Raw genomic sequence first — 19,681 nt, 5'->3', positions numbered from 1 at the left:
CTCAAAAGAAGTGTTTTTCTAGCCACATCATCAGGAAAGCTGTGTGCTCCCTGTTCTCAACAGTCCCGGTCCTCTTATTACTTCTGATGAAACCCTTCCATCCGCCGATTCCCCTTGTGTCCAGCCGATGTGATGTTGTGGTCAAAAGGTGGAAGGGTGTATCCGGGGAGGATATGTCAAGGCCGGTCAACAGGACCACATCGGCCAGTGTGGGGGTCATAGGACCGTGCCCAAATAAGAATGCATTAAGTGCATCAGACCAAAAATAAGAAGCCGCCATCACTAACGGCTCATTTTTCTCCATCTGAGATAAGGAAAGGTTGATGCACTGGCTGATTTTGAGTTCTTCCCATGAGACGCTCTTTGATGCGGCCACCCGTTGGTACCACTCCCTCCAACCTGGGGTTTCATTCGGCCAGGATCTAAAAGTGCCTAGCCAGTGATCTAAGTTCATATCAGACAGTTTGAAGGGTATCCGATCAGTTTCCAAATTTATGAGATCTATTGGATCTGGGTTTCCCATGGGTCCGAGACAAATAAGGCCGGGATTTCCCGTGAGGTGAATGGTAATTCGATGCCTAACTGCCTAAAAAGGAAAGGGGAGTGTAGAAAAGTAAGAAACAGATCTAAGGTAAATATTGTTGCCGATAGAAAAAGGATTCGGTATTTACCTCTGGGATGAAGTTCTGGGTGATCGGCGTCGTCGCCGGTGCAGATGCGGACAATGGGGCCGCGATGGGGATCGCCATTGGGATCTCCGATGAAGCTCCTTCTTCTGAGGAAGGAGCAACGGTTGTCGCCACCACCACCGGAGGTACTTCTGGGGCGTCGCGCGCGGGAGAGCTGCCGGAAGGAGCCGCCATTGGAGGAAGAGAGAGAAAAGTAGCAGGAAGTGGAGCTAGGAAGCTTCGGCGGCAAGGGAAAGATGTCGAAGGAGGAAGAAGGCGCGCGCGCTGGAAAAAAGACGTAAGCTTGAAGATGAGGTGCGGGTGAAGCGCTATTTAAAGAATGCCTGAAGGGGGGGGGGTAAAAATGGAATTTTCACCGCGCCGGCGCTTCGAGTTTTTCGGGAGTAGTGGCTGTCGTGGGCGCCCGTTTCGAAAAATTGCAATGATCAACTGGAAGACCGCGAAACGGAAGGATATTTTCACTGCGGCCGTTTCGGAGGGGGAGTTATAAAGAATTTCGAAGTAAAAGACTATGTTTTACTCCGAAATTGGGGAGCATGTGTTGACGCCAGATTTCGTCACTAATAGAATCGGCGCCAAGAAGAGGGGGAATCGGAAAAGCACAGTTGGGAATCGGCCAAATGGTGCTACAGTGTGAGATCGGCCGGTGACTTCTGTCTTGCTTCAGGTCAAACATACCAGAGTCCCAATCGGTAATCTTTTGCCGATAAGGAATCGGCCGATTAGGAGGGTGGACTAATTGGGCCTGTATGGGCTTAGAAGGGAATAGAAGGACGAGGTGGAAATCAGCCCACGAAGCGTGAAGTAACCAACCTAGCACGAATCGTGCTTGTAGATATTCGTTTTCTGTTTGAGTTAGGGATAGAATTCTAGTCGGTTAAGAAGATATCTGTACGGGGCTATAAATAGCTACCTTTGTAAATCTGTAATCATCAACCAATCAATACAACAAGCTACTTTTTCCTCGTACTTACTTTTAAGCAGGCGACTTCGCTACTACTTTTCTCTTTTCCCACGAGTTCGTGCGGGTTGGCAGGGCTGCATCATCTTGATCTCCGGCCGATTCTGTAAGTTCCGTTTATCGAGTAATATCTAAGCTTTAACTTCGGGCGTATCGCTGTTGTTTCGTTTAGATTTATTCACTAGTTATCGATATTTGCTAGATTCATAGGTTTTTACCTGTTTTTCTAGTCTTTATCACCAGTTATCCAGCTAGGAATCGGTAGTATCGGCTTTCTTTACTTTCCGTTGTTAGATTCATCTATTGCCGATTAGATCTATTCCTAGTGTTACTATCATAAGCTTTGCATCGATTACTCTAGCAATTCTTTGTCAACAAGGCTACAGTGATCGGCTGTCCTATAGCCGATTCCTTTAATATAGCAAATCGGCCGATTCGCTGATAAGCTCTCTCGAGATCGGAAACTTAGCCGATCGTGATTTCTGAACCTAACACGTGTTCTTCCTTGCCAATCAACAGGTCAGATTGGCTGGCACGCCGCGTAGACCGCACCAGGGCATTCACCCGAACAGGAGTTAAGCAGATTCTCCCGGGTCGTGTGTCGGTCGTTGGGATTCGGTTGACCGATTTCTAGCGCCAACAGATACTAATTAGGAGTAATAAACGTAGACTATTTAGAAAACCCATTACATAAGTGGAGGCTAAACGGCGAGACGAATCTATTAAGCCTAATTAATCCATCATTAGCAAATGTTTACTGTAGCAACACATTGTCAAATCATGGACTAATTAGGCTTAATAGATTCATCTCGCCGTTTAGCCTCCACTTATGTAATGGGTTTTGTAAATAGTCTACGTTTAATACTCTTAATTAGTATCTAAACATTCGATGTGACGGGTGCTAAAAATAAGTCAGTGGTAGCAAATGGGACCAATTTAGCCAACTAAACTTTAGCAAAGGGATCCAAACCGGCCCTGAAATTAGCTGAATAAGACTTCGAATCGTGAGAGAATATCAGAACAGAAATAAGGATTGGATTCATAAATTATACTACGGGCTCATTTGGTGCCGCTCCATCTGGCTCCGGCTCCAGCTCCTACACTGTGCGTGGCAGGAGTGTCAGAGGAGCTGGAGCTGGTGGAGCTGACTCCTTACCGATACGTGAGGGGGAGGAGTAAGACGATACGTGAGGGGGAGGAGTAAGAGAGAGAACCCAACTCCCGTGGACCTACGATGACATGTTAGATGGAGCCGGATCCGGTGAAGCTTCGCGAAAACTGGCCCTACAAGGTCTTGTTTAGTTCCCCCAGAATCCAAACTTTGGCACTATGCAAAAAGAAGATTCCCCGTCACATCAAACTTGCGGTACATGTATGGAGTATTAAATGTTGACGAAATTAAAAACTAATTTGCACAGTTTGGTTGTACTTTGCGAGATGAAGCTTTTAAGCCTAATTAGTCAATATTTGAAAAATAATTCACAAATACAAACGAAACGCTACAATGTGCTACAGTGCCGTATAGTGATTTTGACGGCGCCAACCTCGCCAAGGCCCAAATCTCGGCATGCATGGTCCTAATCAGCCCAGCTGGCCAATGAATCTCACCGAGTCATACAGATACAGGGGCTGTTTGGTTCCGTTTGCTTATTTTTAACACGTGTCACATCGAATGTTTAGATACTAATTAGGAGTATTAAACGTAGACTATTTACAAAACCCATTACATAAGTGGAGGCTAAACAGCGAGACGAATCTATTAAGCCTAATTAAGCCTAATTAATCCATCATTAGCAAATATTTACTGTAGCAACACATTGCCAAATTATGGACTAATTAGGCTTAATAGATTCGTCTCGCCGTTTAACCTCCGCTTATGTAGTGGGTTTTATAAATAGTCTACGTTTAATACTTCTAATCAGTATCTAAACATCGATGTGACGGGTGCTTAAAAAATAAGGAGCTTAAACCAAACCAGGCCACACGCACAGCCGCAAGGCCGCAGCCCCTGATCCGTCAAAATCACGCTGCGGCTCGCTCTGCCAGCCTGCCGCGGTCGATTCGTCGAACAGGGCAAGGCGTCCGGGCGGCGGCCTCGGGTCCTGCCCTGTCGCGCCTGAACTGGACAGGAAAAAGGCGTCGAGATCTCAACGCCAGCGCGCTTCTCCACGCACCGGCCGCCCCGTCCACTCACTCTGCACCCTCCTTTTCTTGTCTTCCATTCCACGGCTGCCGGCCCGCCGGACCGGGGGGAATAGCTCGCGCTCGCGATCTCGTGCCTACTTGGTGGCACGGACGCCACCCGCGGTCCGGCCGGGCATCCGAAGCGGCCGCACGGGCGCGCGCGCCCGGTGGTGGGAGAGCAGAGAAGAGGCGGAGACCTGCGGGCGACGGCACGGCACGGCAGGACTGGCATTCTGGCAAGGCGAAGCGGAGACGCAAGTGACCGAACTGAGCGGGCGAGCCATGAATCGACGCACGGAAGAGCGGGTGGGTGCGCGGGGGACAAGCGGCCGACAGCCCGGCACATTCACATGCCCGGCCCCGGCCTTTATGGTTCGACAGGTACGCCTTCGGGCTCCGGCAAACAAACTTAACTCTTATTTATACAATTATTTTTATCATTAACCTATATTTAATACTTCTGACTAACCCAAACATACGATGCGTCCCGAACTAAACGCCAACCCTAAATTCGGTTTCACTCAGATTTGTACTGGCAGGTAGCGGCTGTAAAAGTTTCAGGGTGGTACCAATCCTGCCCAAATCCGCTCCACGCGTTTCGAATTCGTGCGTGCCCTGTCTTTGTGTTTTTTTTAAAAAAAGAGAAAATTCGTGCGTGCCTTCGCCTCCTCCGCTAGAATTTTATAACGGATACACCCGACGACCCACCAGGAGGCAGCAGTGCGTGCGTGTGCTTCAGGTCTCTTTCGGCGTGCCCCGAGCTGCTGACCGTCGCCGTCGTCGGTGAGGGATCCGACGGCCGGGCCGGCGCGGGCCCGCTTTTGCCGCTTTCGGGGGCCGCTGCAGGGCGCCCAACCGGCAGCAGGGGCCCACCGGTGGGCCCGCACGCGCTGAGTGCTCTCCCGCGATTATTTTCCTTGTTTATTCCACTTTTGGGAACTCTCGAGCCTCTCCCTCTCGATGGCTCTTTACGCTTCGCTCCTCGTCCCGTCCCGTATTTACACAGCTCTTCATAAGCGTTTCACCATGTACTTACGCCTGTCGGCTTACGAGGAACTAGTGAAAAGGTTCTATTATTTATAAGAATTACGTAAATGTTAGGGGCTCATGCGCAAAAGCCCGCGCAACCTGACCAGCGACCCGAGGCCCACCCACTATAACCAAACCGTCTCCGCTTTCCCTTCTCCCCACCTCCTCTCTCTCGCCCACACGGAACGGCAGCTGCAGCCGCGGCAGCCCCACCCACGCCGCTCGGCCATGTCGGTGGAGACGGAGCGGAGCTCTACCGAGTCCTCCGCGGCGTCGGGCCTCGACTTCGAGGACACCGCGCTCACGCTCACCCTCCGCCTCCCGGGCTCCGCGTCCTCGTCCTCGTCCTCCTCCGCCTTCCCCGACCCCGACCACAAGCGCCCCTCCTCCGACGCCGACGCCGACCGCTCCTCCCCGATCCCCGCCGCCGCAGAGTCCTCCGATGCTCCACCGGCACCCAAGTACGGCCCCCTTCTTCATTTCCCTTTTTTTTTCAAGAGTTTGCAAGGTGATTAATTTGGTCTGAGGTGAGCGTGCGCCTGATTGCTTCTGCCTCTTTCTTACGGCGGTCAGGGCGCGGGTGGTGGGGTGGCCGCCGGTGAGGTCGTATCGCAAGAACGCGCTCGCCGACGTCGCGGGCTCCTGCAAGGCCAAGCAGGCCGCCAAGTTCGTCAAGGTGGCCGTCGACGGCGCGCCCTACCTGCGGAAGGTGGACCTCGAGGCCTACGCCGGCTACGACCAGCTCCTCCGCGCGCTCCAGGACAAGTTCTTCTCCCACTTCACCATCCGTGAGTACCACCATGGCACCATACCCCCCCCCCCCCCCCCCCCCCCCCCCGCCTCGCTCGCGTCTGGTTCCGGCAGCGCTTCGCTCTGTTTGGTTGAGCGTTCCAGCTGATGAGGGTGGTTTGCCTGGATGCCGCGCAGGGAAGTTCGCCGACGACGAGAGGAAGCTGGTGGACGCAGTGAACGGGACGGAGTACGTGCCCACGTACGAGGACAAGGACGGCGACTGGATGCTTGTCGGCGACGTCCCCTGGAAGTGAGCTCCTTCAATCCGTTCTCCTACTTTCCCAAATTCGTCGATGATTAGGATCTTGAACTGATCGTCAAATTGACGTGGTGACTGTGATTTGAGAATTTCTGCAGTGTCCTGTGATGAACTATTTTGGTTGGGATTAGATTGCGCCAAGTAGCTTTGTAACCAACATGATTGATATGAGTTGAGATTGGGTAGGAAGGAAGCAAATCCTAAGAGCAACTCCAAGAGGCTGCTAATCTTACCCCAATACCTTTTTTAGGAAAAAAGAGAAAAAATAAACTCCAACAATCCACCTAAACCTTCCCCAATTTTTTAGTGACGCTAAAAAACAGACTTGATTCCCGCACGCCCGCGCGTCCCTTCCGATGGGCCCAATACGATGACGTGGCCTGTGTTTGAAATATTGGGGGCTATTTATTAGCGATCTGCTGTGGACTGATAAGGGACTTTGCCTATTGCCCTGGATTGGCACCGAAATTGCTTCATCTTCGTCATGTATACGAAGTGATTTTAATCTAATTTGAAAAAGACCATAGGGTGCCTTGCCTGTTTTGTTTTAACTTTTTTCTCACAGAGGTGCTTTGTTTTAAAGTTAGATTCCTTAGAAGTGCCCTTGGTCGTTGGCAGTAATACATGTGTGTAGCACAACTGCATTTGAGGAGGAATTGCTTTTCTGATTCCGCATGTACTGATCTATAGTGTTCTTGGGAGTATATGAGGGCATGGGGATCGCTTCAGCTTATTCAGCTGGCTTATCAGCCACCAAACAGTGTTTTCCTCTCACAACAAATCAGCCGTTTCAGCTTTTCAGCCAGCTTATAAGCTGAAGCGAACAGGCTCATGATTAGTTTGCTGCTGAGCTTAGCCTGGCTCGTATCTGGGAGCCAGGCTCCTGATAGCCAGGCTCTGGAGATTCAATGAAGGTTTGATTGTCTACCTGTATTCATTCACCCAGGCCACGGACAGAAGCTGTTTGGTTGCCCGCATGAGAACATGTTGCATGAGATGAACTATTACAAATAAATATTATTATGATGCTTATTTTATTTAAGTTTACTTTAATAGTTCTTATTCTACCTCATTAAGTCTTAATCATCTTTGAAAAATACTAATACCACTTAATATAAGTTAATCACCTGCTTAACATCATCATTAGTGAAAAAATCACTTGCACCCACGAGCCAGGCCCGCCTGAAACAGACTCCATCTGCGTTTCCCAGGAGCCAGGCTGAGTGGTGCCTTTTGCATGAGCTGGGCCAGGTTCACATGACAGTGCAGGCAACCAAACCAGCGCAGACTGCATCCCAGCAGCCTGGCTGAGCCTCCGCACAGGTAACCAATCAGCCCCTGAGTGATCTCAGGAAATTAGACTTAGAAGCACAACCCTTTTTTGCCATTTACATTTAGAGACAAGCTTTGTCATTTCCTTTTCACCTTGTAGCACAGCCCTTTTTTCTTTTGGTCAAGTTTAACTCAAATAACCAACGGGGAGAATTGAATCTAGTTATCCACACCTCTTTTGTTTTTTTAACCTTATGTTTCATCCGTAAACATCTATCAGGTGGATCAATCACAATAATTTCTTTTTGAGGCTTCTTGTACGTATAAGTTGCTACGGCTGTTTCTAGCTCTTTTGTTTGTTTAAGCAAATCTGTGTACTGTTTCTCTCCACAACAGAGCAATTCTAGTGGCCTATGTATGAAAAGATGAACTTTATTAAGTTGTGCAACTTTGGATAAGGTTTTCTTTCTTGTTTCGTACTCCACTACTGGATTGCACACCGTTTGGGCTCTGCTACAGAGCAAATTGGTTCTTGATCCTTCTAGGAAATATATTACCTGAGGTTTGCGATGGTTCGGTCCGTTTTATTTTATTATGTATCTTCTTTCTTTGTATACTGCAATGAACTAGAGTAGTGCTCCAAAGAGATGCAAGTCCATAGTAGAATGTTCCCACTAGACATCAATATGTCAAGTTTCTAATTAATCCTTATGCAGGATGTTTGTGGAAACCTGCCAGCGCCTTCGTCTGATGAAAAGTTCAGAGGCTGTTAACTTAGGTACGTGTTTTCTAAAGCTTGTGTTCCTATGGTACAATTGCCAGCTCATGCTTGCAACCATCTTGATTCACTCAGTTCTTTTTCTGTTACAGCACCAAGAGCTGCGCGGTGAAGCACACTCCTCACTCTTCGCACAGGCTTCTTGAAGGAAAGAGGGAACTTTGCTCTCCTGAGGATCTTCACGTGAGATAGAAATGTGTACAGTTGTCACCAACCCCGCTTTTGGTCCCCTTATGCTATTGAGCTGAGAAAAGTTTGTAGTTGCATTACTTGTCTGTAGTTTCTACATATAGAACCGAACCTTGAAATATACACGCCTACAGTTCGCCTCCCGATGAATGAGACCAGACACGCAGAACCCATGGCCGTCGACGCTTGTCGCCTGCTTGCCGTTTTGATTTTAGGTGGTTATATGTGTGGTAATCGCTACAGGTGTGAGGCTGATGGCATTGCTGTCATAAGTCATATTATACATCTTATTGTGTTGAGCTATGGTTTTGTTTGGAGTTCATGGTTCTCCATCCTTTTTGAGATGTGGTCAGCTTGTTCTGTTGCCGATATATTCTGATTCTCTATGGCACGTTGCTTCTTCTGGTTATAAACTGACGAGCTTAGGTATCAGGCGGGTTGAGATTCAGTCGGCTGATGTTTCACCAACGTCCAGGTCCGTAGCATTCTGGGTGCGGAGAGATTGGATTTTGAGGAGTACTTGGGCCTGCCTACACTTTAGAGTTAAGGGGTGCATGAAAAGATGAATTTTCGAGGCACTTGAGGCGAGGTTTGTAGAGCGCATGATTGCTCGGAAGGAAAAGGAGATGTCGGCTGGGAAAGAAATTCTAATTAAATTGGTAGCCCAAGCGTTCCCGAACTATGTCTTAAGCATTTTCTACGAGTGGCCTATGTGAGGATCTAATGAAAGTTCTACGAGTGGCCTATGTGAGGATCTAATGAAAGTTATAGTTCTTAAGCGTTTTCTACGAGTGGCCTATGTGAGGATCTAATGAAAGTTATTCGTGCTTACTGGTAGGACGTTTTCAAGCTTACGAGTGGCCTATGTGAGGATCTAAAGCTGTAAAGCTATTCGTGCTTATTGGTGGAGCTATTCGTGCTTATTGGTGGGGCGTTTTCAAGCTTATGAGTGGCCTATGTGAGGATCTAATGAAAGCTATTCGTGCTTACTGGTGAGGATTAGAGAGGGGCAGACCGAAAGTGCAATGGGTTCCATGGATGACCATGCTAGTGCTCAAAGGTTTTGGAGGAGTGGGTGGGTTTTAAGGATAGGTGGGTTTTAAGGATTTGATGCTTTTTAATCAGGCTCTACTTGCTAAACAGACTTGGCGCTTACTAATCTTCCCCGATAGCCTGTGTGCTCGCGCCCTTAAAGTTCCCTGCAGGAATTTTAAGGATAGGTGGGTTTTAAGGATTTGATGCTTTTTAATCAGGCTGTACTTGCTAAACAGACTTGGCGCTTACTTATCTTCCCAGATAGCCTGTGTGCTCCTATCCTAAAGTTCCCTACAGGAAACCTCTTGGACACTGCGGTGGCCGGGGAAGCCTCGCAGACATGGAGGGCCATTGAGTATGGACTGGAATTGCTCAAGAAGGGGGTAACTTGGCGGGTTGGCGATGGTAGTTCCATTCGTACATGGCGAGACAACTTGGCGGGTTTCATTCGTATATGGCAAGACAATTGGATACCCAGGCCATATGGTATGAAGCCAATCGAGAGTGTGAGAATGTGTAGGTTGCGACGGGTTTCCCACCTCATTGATCAGACGTCCAACATATGGAATGAAGCTGCTATTAGAAGATTTTTCTATCGCTGCGATGTCGATGAGATCTTGAAGATTAAACTACCATCCACCCCATCTGCAAACTGGATTGCGTGGAACTTTGATAAGACAAGCATGTTCTCAGTCAGAAGTGCATACAAGCGGCTATGCGTGAAAAATATGAGATGGGCGCCACCGGTTCCAGCTCTAGTACAGAAGTAGAGTGGGCTCTATGGAAACGAGTGTGGAGTGCTGAAGTACCATCAAAGGTTAAAGTTTTTGCTTGGAAGATGGTCAACAATGGGCTACCAATGAGACAGAACGAGACAGAATGAGAAGTATAGGCATCTTGATCGGGAGTGTAACTATGAGTTGTGTGGTCACCAAATGGAGGATGTTTTTCATGCGATCATCTCTTGCCCGCACGCACGTGCCCTCAGGAACGAGCTCCGGAAGCTGGTGGCTATGCCAGCAGAAGCAGATATGAGAAATATAGGGTCTGAATGGCTACTTGCCATATTGGACAGGTATGATGCCGTTTCTAGTTCAAAATTTTCTCATGCTAATATGGATTTGTTGGAATGTCAGGAACAGCGTATTGCAAGTAGGAGAGCAGATCTCTATCGTCGGCTCAATGCTTTTCTTGACACGCTACATAGAGGCAATGTTCCAAATCCGACAATAACAACAGCAAGTGGAGGGCGATACATGTGGGAAGAAGAAGCTGGACCGAGGAAGGAATGCCCACCCTGTTGTGAAGAGGCTAGCCGCTGATGGAGGATGGGTACCGCTGCCAGGAGAGGCGCTGAAGATCAATGTTGATGGAGCCTTCATCAAGGAAACGGGAGGGGCTGGCCAGCCACTCCTGGCTTCCTGACGTCTCCTAAGGCATTGCAGAGACGCGAAGGCCTATATATTTGTACATATTGTATACCCTAATCAATCTATTATTCCACGCAATCTCTATTGCTTTTAGAGGCGAAGGCACAGGCTTGCCTTGAGAGAATCAGGATGGCCGGGTGCTGGCCAAACCGAGAGGCGATCTTGGATTCTGATTGTTCAGGAGTGGTGGAGAAGCTTAAAGCTGGAGGCATAGACAGATAGTTGGTGGCGCTTATAATTCGTGACGCGCTCTCTAAGATGCTGAGATTCTATCAAGCATGAGGTTCATCGAGATCAGTAGAGAACAGAATAAAGTCGCGCATAAGTTAGCTCATCTAGTCATACGCAAGAGGATCCTTCTCGGATGTCCCGAGTTGTATCGAGTCTTTTGTGGGTACTGATTCCACGTTCTCTTTTTCGGAAAAAAAAGTTCATGTGCATTAGGTTGCTCCCAACCCCAAAGGTCTTGGGAGAGCTGAAATGAATAATCATTCTGAACTTCCATAATGAATGGTCGTCAATGGTTGAATTTTTTTTTAACCAACGCCATGCTGATGCCAAATGGAACAGTCATTGAAAATGAAGGGGCGTTTTCTTCCACTGTTTTATTTTTAGCACGTGTCACATCGAATGTTTAGATACTAATTAGGAGTATTAAACGTAGACTATTTACAAAACCAATTACATAAGTGGAGGCTAAACGGCGAGACGAATCTATTAGGCCTAATTAAGCCTAATTAATCCATCGTTAGCAAATATTTACTGTAGCAACACATTGTCAAATCATGGACTGATTAGGCTTAATAGATTCGTCTCGCCGTTTAGATTCGTCTTATGTAATGGGTTTTGTAAATAGTCCACGTTTAATACTCCTAGTATCTAAACATTCGATGTGACGGGTGCTAAAAATAAGTCAGTGGAAGAAAACGGGGCCGAAGTCATACCCCAATATAAACCAATTCTTCAGTTGAGGACCATGGTCTCTCTGCCATGTTGTTCCAGCATCTCTCTGAAACCTGAAGCCCTGAACCGAAACCGACACGACCAAATGAAGGGTCCTTTTCTTCCTTTCCTGCGGGTGCGGTGGGACGGCGAGAGGCGCCTGTTCAGCTGTTCTGGGCGCTCCGGAGCCCAGATGATTGATCGGCACCGTGATCTCGCCGGGCGGGGTCCCGGATCCTGATGGGCGCATGGCGCATGGTACGCGGAACATGGGTGGAGGATGGCGACGGGCGGCGGCCAGCGTCAGCTTTGGCGAGAGCTGGCCAGGCCTTGTGACTGGCGTGGTCTCGTCGCCGCCGAATGGGGTGGTGCGGCGGCGATGGATCAGGACTGGTGGCGCTCCCTTTTCAGAGGGAAAACGACCGGCTTATCCATGTCCGGTCATCCTAGGGGCTTTGTCACCTGCCATGTCCATTTCTTGGCCTTCTTCCCTTTTCTGAAGGATTTATTTGGGGAAAACGACACTCTTGGAGCAAGCTAAAGGCTTCAGTTGAAAGCATGAGGCCATGAGGAGATCGATCGGGTTGTGGTGCAGACTACTCTACGGCAGCATGGATTTCATGAGCTTAATAAATAATGTTAAGGTCTTGGGGCGAACGAAAGTTCGGGGGGACTTCATGGCTACTCAAAGCACGGTTTGAGACTGAAATGAAATGATTATTAGGTGTTGGGATGTCAAATGAAGCCATCATTCGCCCTTTGGATCGGAAGAATGACGATTCATCACCCATTTATCAGAAAAAGCCTACCAAATAGTATGTTTGCTAGGTTATATCTTCTAAAAAATTAAATTGCATCAACACGCAGGTACATTGGGCATGTTCGCTTCAGCTTATAAGCCGGCTGAAAAGATGAAACGGCTGATTTGTTGTGAGAGGAAAACACTCTTTGGTGGCTGATAAGCCGGCTGAATAAGCTGAAGCGAACAGGTCCATTATCATGATGCCTCCATGCTCAAACATCATCTCTTGGAGTAGACCACAAAATCTTCGAGTAAAACAATATAAAAGAAGAAACGGGGAAAATCATAAAAGAACTTTACAAATGAAACAAACTATGGGCACCAAAGGAAAATAAACAAACTATGGGCACCAAAGGAAATATGGTGATATTTCTCCGACCGTTACAACCGATTTCCCATTATCCAATCAGCATCGTGCAGTTCATACCCGTATGCCTTTCCAGAGCTAAACAAGGAAACCAACCATAAAATAGTCGAAAACAATTGCTCCCGGATCCAACGGTTGAGGAAGCTCCACTGCCCGATCCGACGGCCCACGCGCGCCGAGCGGGCGATCCATCCATCGTCCTTGCAGCGCACCACACTGCAGGCAGCTCGCTCACTCGCAGTGCTCCTCGCCTCGCCTTCGCTCCCAGCGGCTGCCCTGCCCTGCCACCACCCCCTCCTCAAAACGCCAAAAATTTCCCCACCTCTCCACGCCCTTTCCCCTCCTCCCGAGATCCAATCCATGGCCGCCTCCCGCCCCCGGATCTGGCGCTGAGCCCGCCATTGCCGGATCCCTGCCAGGCCTCCTCCCCACCGTCGCGCTCCGGGCCCGGACTTTTTTGGCGCGGTGTGTCGTCCCCTCTGGTTCCGGGGGTGGTGGTTGATCTGTTCCGGCGGGTGCACCTCGCCCTGCGAGGATCGGCCGCTTGTTGCCGCCGCGAAAGCGTGGTCTTTCACGGCCCGGGATTCGCGCCGCCGTGTTGTTGAGGGAGGAGGCTGGGCTGGTCGGAATGGTTGTTTAATTGGGGGGAGATTTGATGTGGTGTTGGTGCCGCCGGATCTCGCCGCCATGTGGAAGCAATTTATTGGCAAGCTGTCGTGGAAGTCGATGAAATCCAGCTCCGGCGGTGGCGGGGGCGCCGGCTCGCCGCCTGCGAAGCCACCGCCGCCACTGCCGTCGCCGCGGGAGAATGGGGCCGCGGGGAAGCCCAGCGCCTCGCCTCCGTCTCCCTTGGCGGGCGCCGGAGCCGAGGTGAGGTCCAGGGAGGAGGCCTTCATCCAGAAGGTGAACATTTGCTGCGTGGTGTACGACTTCTCCGACCGGGGCAAGGACTCGCCGGAGAAGGAGCGCAAGCGGCAGATGCTCATGTCCCTGGTCGACTGCATTGGCGCCGCCGAGGAGCCCCTCACGGAGACGATGATCGCGGCCTGCGTGCGCATGTTCGCCGCCAACCTCTTCAGGGTCTTCCCGCCCAAAGTCCGGTCGGGCACCACGGCTTCGGAGACCGAGGAGGACGAGCCGTTCTTCGATCCGTCCTGGTACCACCTGCAAGTCGTGTATGAGTTTCTCCTTCGCTTTGTGACCTCGCCACTCGTCGATGCCAAGGTAGCTAGGAAGTATGTGGATAGCGCTTTCGTCTCGAAGCTGCTCGATCTGTTTGATTCTGATGACCCGAGAGAGAGGGACTGCTTGAAGACGATATTGCATAGGATTTATGGAAAGTTCATGGGGAACCGTCCATTCATCCGTAAGGCTGTGAGCAATATCTTTTATAGGTTTGTGTTCGAGACTGATCATCACAATGGGATTGCCGAGCTGTTGGAGGTCTTTGGCAGTGTAATAAGTGGGTTTGCAAAGCCATTGAAGGAGGAACACAAGTTGTTCTTATGGAAAGCATTGATTCCGCTTCATAAGCCGAAATCAGTGGGAGTGTATCTGCCGCAGCTGACGTATTGCATTACACAATTTATTGAGAAGGAACCAAAGCTTGCCGGGACTGTGATTAGAGGCCTGTTGAAGTATTGGCCGGTTACGAATAGTCAGAAGGAAGTGATGTTCTTGGGGGAGTTGGAGGAGGTGCTGGAGTTGACTGACATGGCTGAATTTCAGAAGTGCATGATTCCTTTATTCCGGAGGATTGCTTGTTGCCTGAATAACTCTCATTTTCAGGTGAGTTTCTTTCTGAAATCAGTAATCGAAGTAGTCCTTGGTTAATGTTTTCCCTTGAATTGTGCCATCTCCGTGTATTTTGTCGTGCTCTTCTGCTCATAACAATTGTCATGGTAAGAAATACTAATGGGAAGTATATGCCCATGTAATGTTAGTTTCTCTAATAAAAGGTTTTGGGAAAATCTTTTTTATTATCAAGTAGTAGTTGCAAAGTTGTTTTCCAGCTGAATCTTTTGCTTATTTTAATCCAAGAATCTGTTTGACCCCTTTCCTTTTTGTGGTGCTTTTAAGATTTATTAGTGCTCCTTTACATGGTCCCCTGCGCCTTTATGACATAGTGCTTGCTAATTAATGATAAGAATTTCATCAGTGGTTAAAATCTTTTCTTGTTGGCTAAAGTGAGACCACACGCTTATGATATTGGCTCGGGTGCAGTTGGTGGTCACTTTCCTAACCCTGCGAGGCTTCAGGCCATCTGTTTTTAACATAGGATTGGGAAATGCCCTATAATTCTCTAGTTCTGCGTTATATTGGTCCCAGTGTACTCTAGAACTCTAAGCCACAATAAATCAAATCCTTGGTCCAGAGGCAGATGAGAGGAATCTTTTGGGGCGTTAATATGTAGTGATCAAGTCTGCTGCTATTTTATATACTCCAGTCATTATGAACGCAAATGCTCTAATTTCCTTAATAAGTAAAAGTTGTAGGCATTTGAACTTTGTGGAGTTTGACAATCAATAAGATAGAATTGTGATTTTTCATTTGTGTTGTTTACTGATTTTGTTCGCTAATGTGGATGGGTTGCAATGACTCCTATTTCCTTACATGTATAACATGTTGTATTCATCTATCTCACTGTAGATCAAAAAAACATAAATGTAGGATTATGGCTGGCCTGACACTACTGTCCGCTTTGTTCATGTCACTTGCATGTTCTACGATACATATATATTGCAGTGTCGCATAATGTAGTTAGCATTCAAAACTCAAGCACTGCTGCTTTTCTTTGGCATGTTTTTTGTAGATTGCTGAGAGAGCCTTATTCCTATGGAACAATGAGCATCTGTTTGATATGATCTCCCAAAATCGTCAAGTCATCCTGCCGATTGTATATCCAGCTCTGGAGCGGAACACCCGTTGGCACTGGAACCAATCAGTCCTCAATGTAACAATGAACGTGCGGAAAATGTTCCACGACATGGACGAGAGGTTGCTCCTGGCTTGTCAGAACAATTTTGAAGAGGAAGAAGAGACGCGAGCCGCAACCGAGGAGCGGCGGAGACTCATGTGGGAGCAGCTGGAGCGGAGCGCCGCGCGTGGATACCATCAGCCAGTGATCGCCGCGGACGTGAGCTTCCCACCGCCCCCTTCATCAGCTCGTCTGGTAGCCCCTACTGTGACATGAGATTGGAACAAACTGCATTCCTTTTTCACCACTTGGTAGCTAAGCTAGATGAAGTTGCTTGCTTCCCTGGGGATGTGCAAAGGCATTTTGTTACCTTTTGTATGCGTCCCCAATGTCAAAGTCTGTAATTAATAGTTGATGGTTTGAGGACAAGGGACATTTTGATTTTTGCATGGCGTATTCTTGGAATGGGCATGTGTTTCTTCTTCTCTAAATCTTGTCTCGTTCAAATTCTACCAGAGTGCTCTGTTTTCTGTGTTGTCTGGACAGCGTGCATTGCATGAGAAGATGAAAAGTTTGCAGCCCTTCCTTTTTGCTGTTTTTGTGGCAGATAACTTATGTTTCTTTTTTAAAAAAAATCTATTATGTGGACAAAATTGAAGTATGGAATGGAAAGCGTAAAGGAAACAAGAGCAGCTGGGGCTAGCTGAGACATAAACATCTCTTTCAAAATGTGCTTTGGTTATCTACTTGCTAATTGCTAGCGATTTTCTATTATATAATCAGGATCCTGTCTCATTGTTCTCCTGTAATCCAAGAGCTGGCCTAATTCTTACATAATATTCTGGGAATTATTTGGATCCAGCTGTGGAGCTGGAGAGCCTTCAAAACACACATTGCTAATTTAGCTACATGGATACATTATATAAGAGAAAAGAAATGAAATAATGCCCCGTATCGTAGAGTGAAATAGAGAAAAGTGAAAATAACAGAAATGAAATAATGTCTTACGATGTTTTTATTGCAGTATATTATGATCTTCAGTACTCACATGTATCAATATTACCATGATGCGCACTCTCTGTGATTGTTCTTGTCTGTTCTTTGCATAAAGAGATCTTATTGTTAATTTGATGGGGCCATTAGGTTCCAGTCATCTTTACCTCGTTCCAATCATGAAGAATACATTATATATTTCGTAAATTAACGAAGATGATAACAGAGAACATGTGTTTTTTATTTCTCTTGCGAGAGCATAAATAATTATGTTGACAGAGAACGCACTACGTGAATAACGTCTACTGCGCACAAGAAAATCGGAGGCATAGAACAGCAGTTTTCAGACAATCTTAAGGGATAGCTGCAAGTGTCTTTCTCTATTAAAAGGATTTAAGATATCATCCAGTGTTGAAAATACTTGATGCTAAAACAACAATTTGCATCTACTACTACCTGTATGAAAGCTGATCAATGGCACTGTTACACAATTTGATGTTCTAATCCATCAATTGGTTTTCTATTTGTCTTCAGTAATGTCATCCTATGATTACTCTCAGTTGCTAGACCTCAGAAGATGTATGTGCAAGCCACCCCAGTAAGAACAGTTGTCAAGAATACAGACACTACATTGACCCCGTTGTTATCCAGTATGTTGATTCCGGAAATTCTCGTTACGGTTGGACCGTCTACTCCGACCACCTAAACAAAGCAATCATACACAACAGAAATAATCAGCTTTTGAATCAAAGATGGATATGTAGACATCGGCAGATTTCAAATAGAGTAGGATGTTGTAGTACCTTTTTACGAACACTGCAGAAACCACTGTACTGAACTGTTGCGCCCAAGATTGAATCAATCAGGCTTCCACATAGGCCAGCAGCTGTAGCCAAGGGTATAACTAGCAGCTGCCTCCAGAATACATCAGAAGCACAGTGAGTGGTTAAAAATCCTATCAGCACAAACGCAAGCCCAATTGAGAATCCTGCTGCTGCTGCTGCGAGAAGTCCATCTATGGTTACACCACCATTGGTACCCTTTTGCACTCTCTGATAGAATTTAATGTAAAAACATACAGTGAAATTATAATCTTGCTAGTGAATTGCGCAATCGAGGAAAAAAGGTTTAAAGTGTACCTTGAATGTTGTGATAATTCGTGGCTCAGCTTTGCTAAGAATGCCAAGTTCAGAAGACCATGTATCACCATTGCAGCAAGCATAATGTCCAATAACACCACCAATAAGTGCAGTTACAAGAGTCGACTCTTTAGAATCCAAACACCTATCTGTCCCTCCAGTAACTAATGCTATCAAAACAACCAAGATACTTGCAATGCCGCTATTTGACAAAACTTGCTTCCTGCCAATAAGAGTGGGGGCACCTGCATTAGAAAGATTCAGAAGGGAACTTTCTGAAATCCAAATATATCCATCTCAGCAATGGTGATGTCAACGTTTTCAAAATTAGAAAGCACATAAATACAGGCACATTGGTTGCACGTCATTTACATTCAGATCAAGGAAAACTGACTCATTAAATCTGAAAAATAAGAAAGATATGGGTGGTGGATAATATTACATCAAGATAGAAACTGTTCGTTGTTTTTTACTTTTCTTGTATTCTACCAACACTTTGAGTAAGACTGAACAAGGCATAATAATCATTGACACAGCTCCTGAGATGAAGAAAGCAAGCATGCTCCAAGGCAAGAAATATCAATTTACACCAGTTTACAGAAAGAGAAAGGTATGCAAGATATCTTTTAGACAGTAGTATGATGAGTTCTTAACAGAAGAAAAGGCAATCAAATTCAAAACAAAACTTCATATTCATAGCCATCATCCTTCCGTTTATGAAAAGTTAGGCCATCTAGTCATTTTAAGACTTAGGTTCAAAAGCATACCAAGCCCTTGGTTCCTCCTTTCAGCCACAAAACTACAGAACCACTGCAGGAAATAATGAAAACAAAATTCCCACCGACTTCTCTCTACTTGGAGAAAAATTCTACTCAGATAAACTCTCTTCCACCGAATTAATTCATTATCCTACTAAACAACTGAAACCGAAATCATCTGAAGGTTCTACAGAGCTAATGATGTAGACAATCAAAATACTCGATATTCCACCTCCGCAAAACCTCCTCGTTCCTCAATTTATAACATCATCCACCAAACATATAAAAATCCAGGGACTTAACATTCAGTTTTTACGCCTTCCAAAAAAATTACCACACCATCATACCCCAAAACTGAAACTAAGATTTCCATGTTACTCTTGCTTGTAAACTGGGTCTTGGGCTCTTGGCGGAGAGGTAGAGCAACATAGGCAGGATCTCACTCACCAGTTACGCTGCCCGCCCTCCTTAAACTCGGGATCAAGAGCACGCTTCCTCGCCTCCCCGACCCTCGTCACCCGCGACGACGTGAAGAAGAATACCAGCAGCAACCCCGCGAACCTGCGAGGCACAAACTCGAGATCTCGTCACGAATTCACCGGCGAGCCCTTCCGCCGGAAACGAAGAGAAGAGAGACGCCTCTCTAACCTGTACCCGGCGATGGTATGAGCCACCATGGCAGGGACTCCGACGTACACGGCGCTGAAGTCGACAGACCTGCGCCGGACGGCGCGCGCCGCGATGGCGCCTCCCGCCGCCACCGCCGCCGCCGCGCGGATCCAGATGCCGCCGCCGCCGCCGCCACCGTGATCCATTGCGGCTACCTCGTCGCCCTGGGATCCTACCAATACCACCGAAGCAAATTGGCAAAATTGGCAACCTTAATGCTTGCGAAATCGTTTCAACTCGAGGAATTGGAAGAGCGATCGTCGCGAGGTGCTCGTTGTCTTGCTGCTCTGGTGTTTCTTTGCTGCTGTTCTGAGATTTCTTCAAGTCTAAGAAGTCGTTATAGTTGGCAACTTTTGCAAGGAACCCCTTACGTTTGTCCAGAGTTGTAGTTTCTGCCCATCGTCTTGTAATTGCTGGATCCACAATGCATTGACTTTCATTTTTACAAGCAAAATCAGAATGAAGAGGAAACACAA

The 19,681-nt window shown here is 47.3% G+C and overlaps 3 protein-coding genes across 4 annotated transcripts; 2 read left to right on the top strand and 1 right to left on the bottom strand.

The window, feature by feature from the left end:
- The first annotated feature begins 5,074 nt into the window (after nucleotides 1-5,074).
- On the top strand, nucleotides 5,075-8,456 carry LOC117858376 (auxin-responsive protein IAA1). Of its 2 annotated transcripts, XM_034741434.2 has the most exons (5): nucleotides 5,077-5,324; nucleotides 5,437-5,651; nucleotides 5,791-5,905; nucleotides 7,903-7,964; nucleotides 8,057-8,456. In XM_034741434.2, exons 1-5 carry the CDS (start codon nucleotides 5,092-5,094, stop codon nucleotides 8,074-8,076), a joined length of 645 nt encoding a protein of 214 aa, XP_034597325.1. In that variant the 5' UTR covers nucleotides 5,077-5,091; the 3' UTR covers nucleotides 8,077-8,456. The 2 variants fall into 2 exon arrangements, with proteins under 2 accessions (XP_072149694.1, XP_034597325.1); XM_072293593.1 differs by lacking the exons at nucleotides 7,903-7,964; nucleotides 8,057-8,456 and adding an exon at nucleotides 7,126-7,896 and having other exon boundaries at nucleotides 5,075-5,324.
- A 4,493-nt stretch (nucleotides 8,457-12,949) lies between these two features.
- Nucleotides 12,950-16,137, top strand: LOC117856724 (serine/threonine protein phosphatase 2A 57 kDa regulatory subunit B' kappa isoform). The gene is made up of 2 exons (XM_034739095.2): nucleotides 12,950-14,517; nucleotides 15,542-16,137. The coding sequence occupies exons 1-2, from the start codon at nucleotides 13,417-13,419 to the stop codon at nucleotides 15,920-15,922; spliced, it is 1,482 nt and encodes a 493-aa protein (XP_034594986.1). The 5' UTR covers nucleotides 12,950-13,416; the 3' UTR covers nucleotides 15,923-16,137.
- An 863-nt stretch (nucleotides 16,138-17,000) lies between these two features.
- LOC117856727 (protein PGR) lies at nucleotides 17,001-19,530 on the bottom strand. Its single transcript, XM_034739100.2, has 5 exons — nucleotides 19,185-19,530; nucleotides 18,984-19,097; nucleotides 17,779-18,001; nucleotides 17,443-17,691; nucleotides 17,001-17,341 (listed from the first exon to the last, which is right to left on the bottom strand). The coding sequence occupies exons 1-5, from the start codon at nucleotides 19,349-19,351 to the stop codon at nucleotides 17,210-17,212; spliced, it is 885 nt and encodes a 294-aa protein (XP_034594991.1). The 5' UTR covers nucleotides 19,352-19,530; the 3' UTR covers nucleotides 17,001-17,209.
- Nucleotides 19,531-19,681: the final 151 nt, after the last annotated feature.

This window comes from Setaria viridis, chromosome 5, assembly GCF_005286985.2.
Source record: "Setaria viridis chromosome 5, Setaria_viridis_v4.0, whole genome shotgun sequence".
Lineage (NCBI taxonomy): Eukaryota > Viridiplantae > Streptophyta > Magnoliopsida > Poales > Poaceae > Setaria > Setaria viridis.
The sequence above is the reverse complement of the archived record's forward strand: the minus strand, read 5'-3'. Positions and strand labels throughout refer to the sequence as shown.

Excerpts from the sequence above, each read along its gene's own strand:
- LOC117856727 (XM_034739100.2), bottom strand. The coding sequence starts at position 19,351 with ATGGATCACGGTGGCGGCGGCGGCGGCGGCATCTGGATCCGCGCGGCG. Across the intron at positions 18,002-18,983 it reads GAGGGCGGGCAGCGTAACTG|GAAGCAAGTTTTGTCAAATA; the intron begins GTGAGTGAGATC and ends TCTTATTGGCAG. Across the intron at positions 17,342-17,442 it reads TCTGCAGTGTTCGTAAAAAG|GTGGTCGGAGTAGACGGTCC; the intron begins GTACTACAACAT and ends TGCTTTGTTTAG.
- LOC117856724 (XM_034739095.2), top strand. The coding sequence starts at position 13,417 with ATGTGGAAGCAATTTATTGGCAAGCTGTCGTGGAAGTCGATGAAATCC. Across the intron at positions 14,518-15,541 it reads TGAATAACTCTCATTTTCAG|ATTGCTGAGAGAGCCTTATT; the intron begins GTGAGTTTCTTT and ends TGTTTTTTGTAG.
- LOC117858376 (XM_072293593.1), top strand. The coding sequence starts at position 5,092 with ATGTCGGTGGAGACGGAGCGGAGCTCTACCGAGTCCTCCGCGGCGTCG. Across the intron at positions 5,325-5,436 it reads GATGCTCCACCGGCACCCAA|GGCGCGGGTGGTGGGGTGGC; the intron begins GTACGGCCCCCT and ends TACGGCGGTCAG. Across the intron at positions 5,906-7,125 it reads GTCGGCGACGTCCCCTGGAA|GAGCCAGGCTGAGTGGTGCC; the intron begins GTGAGCTCCTTC and ends TGCGTTTCCCAG.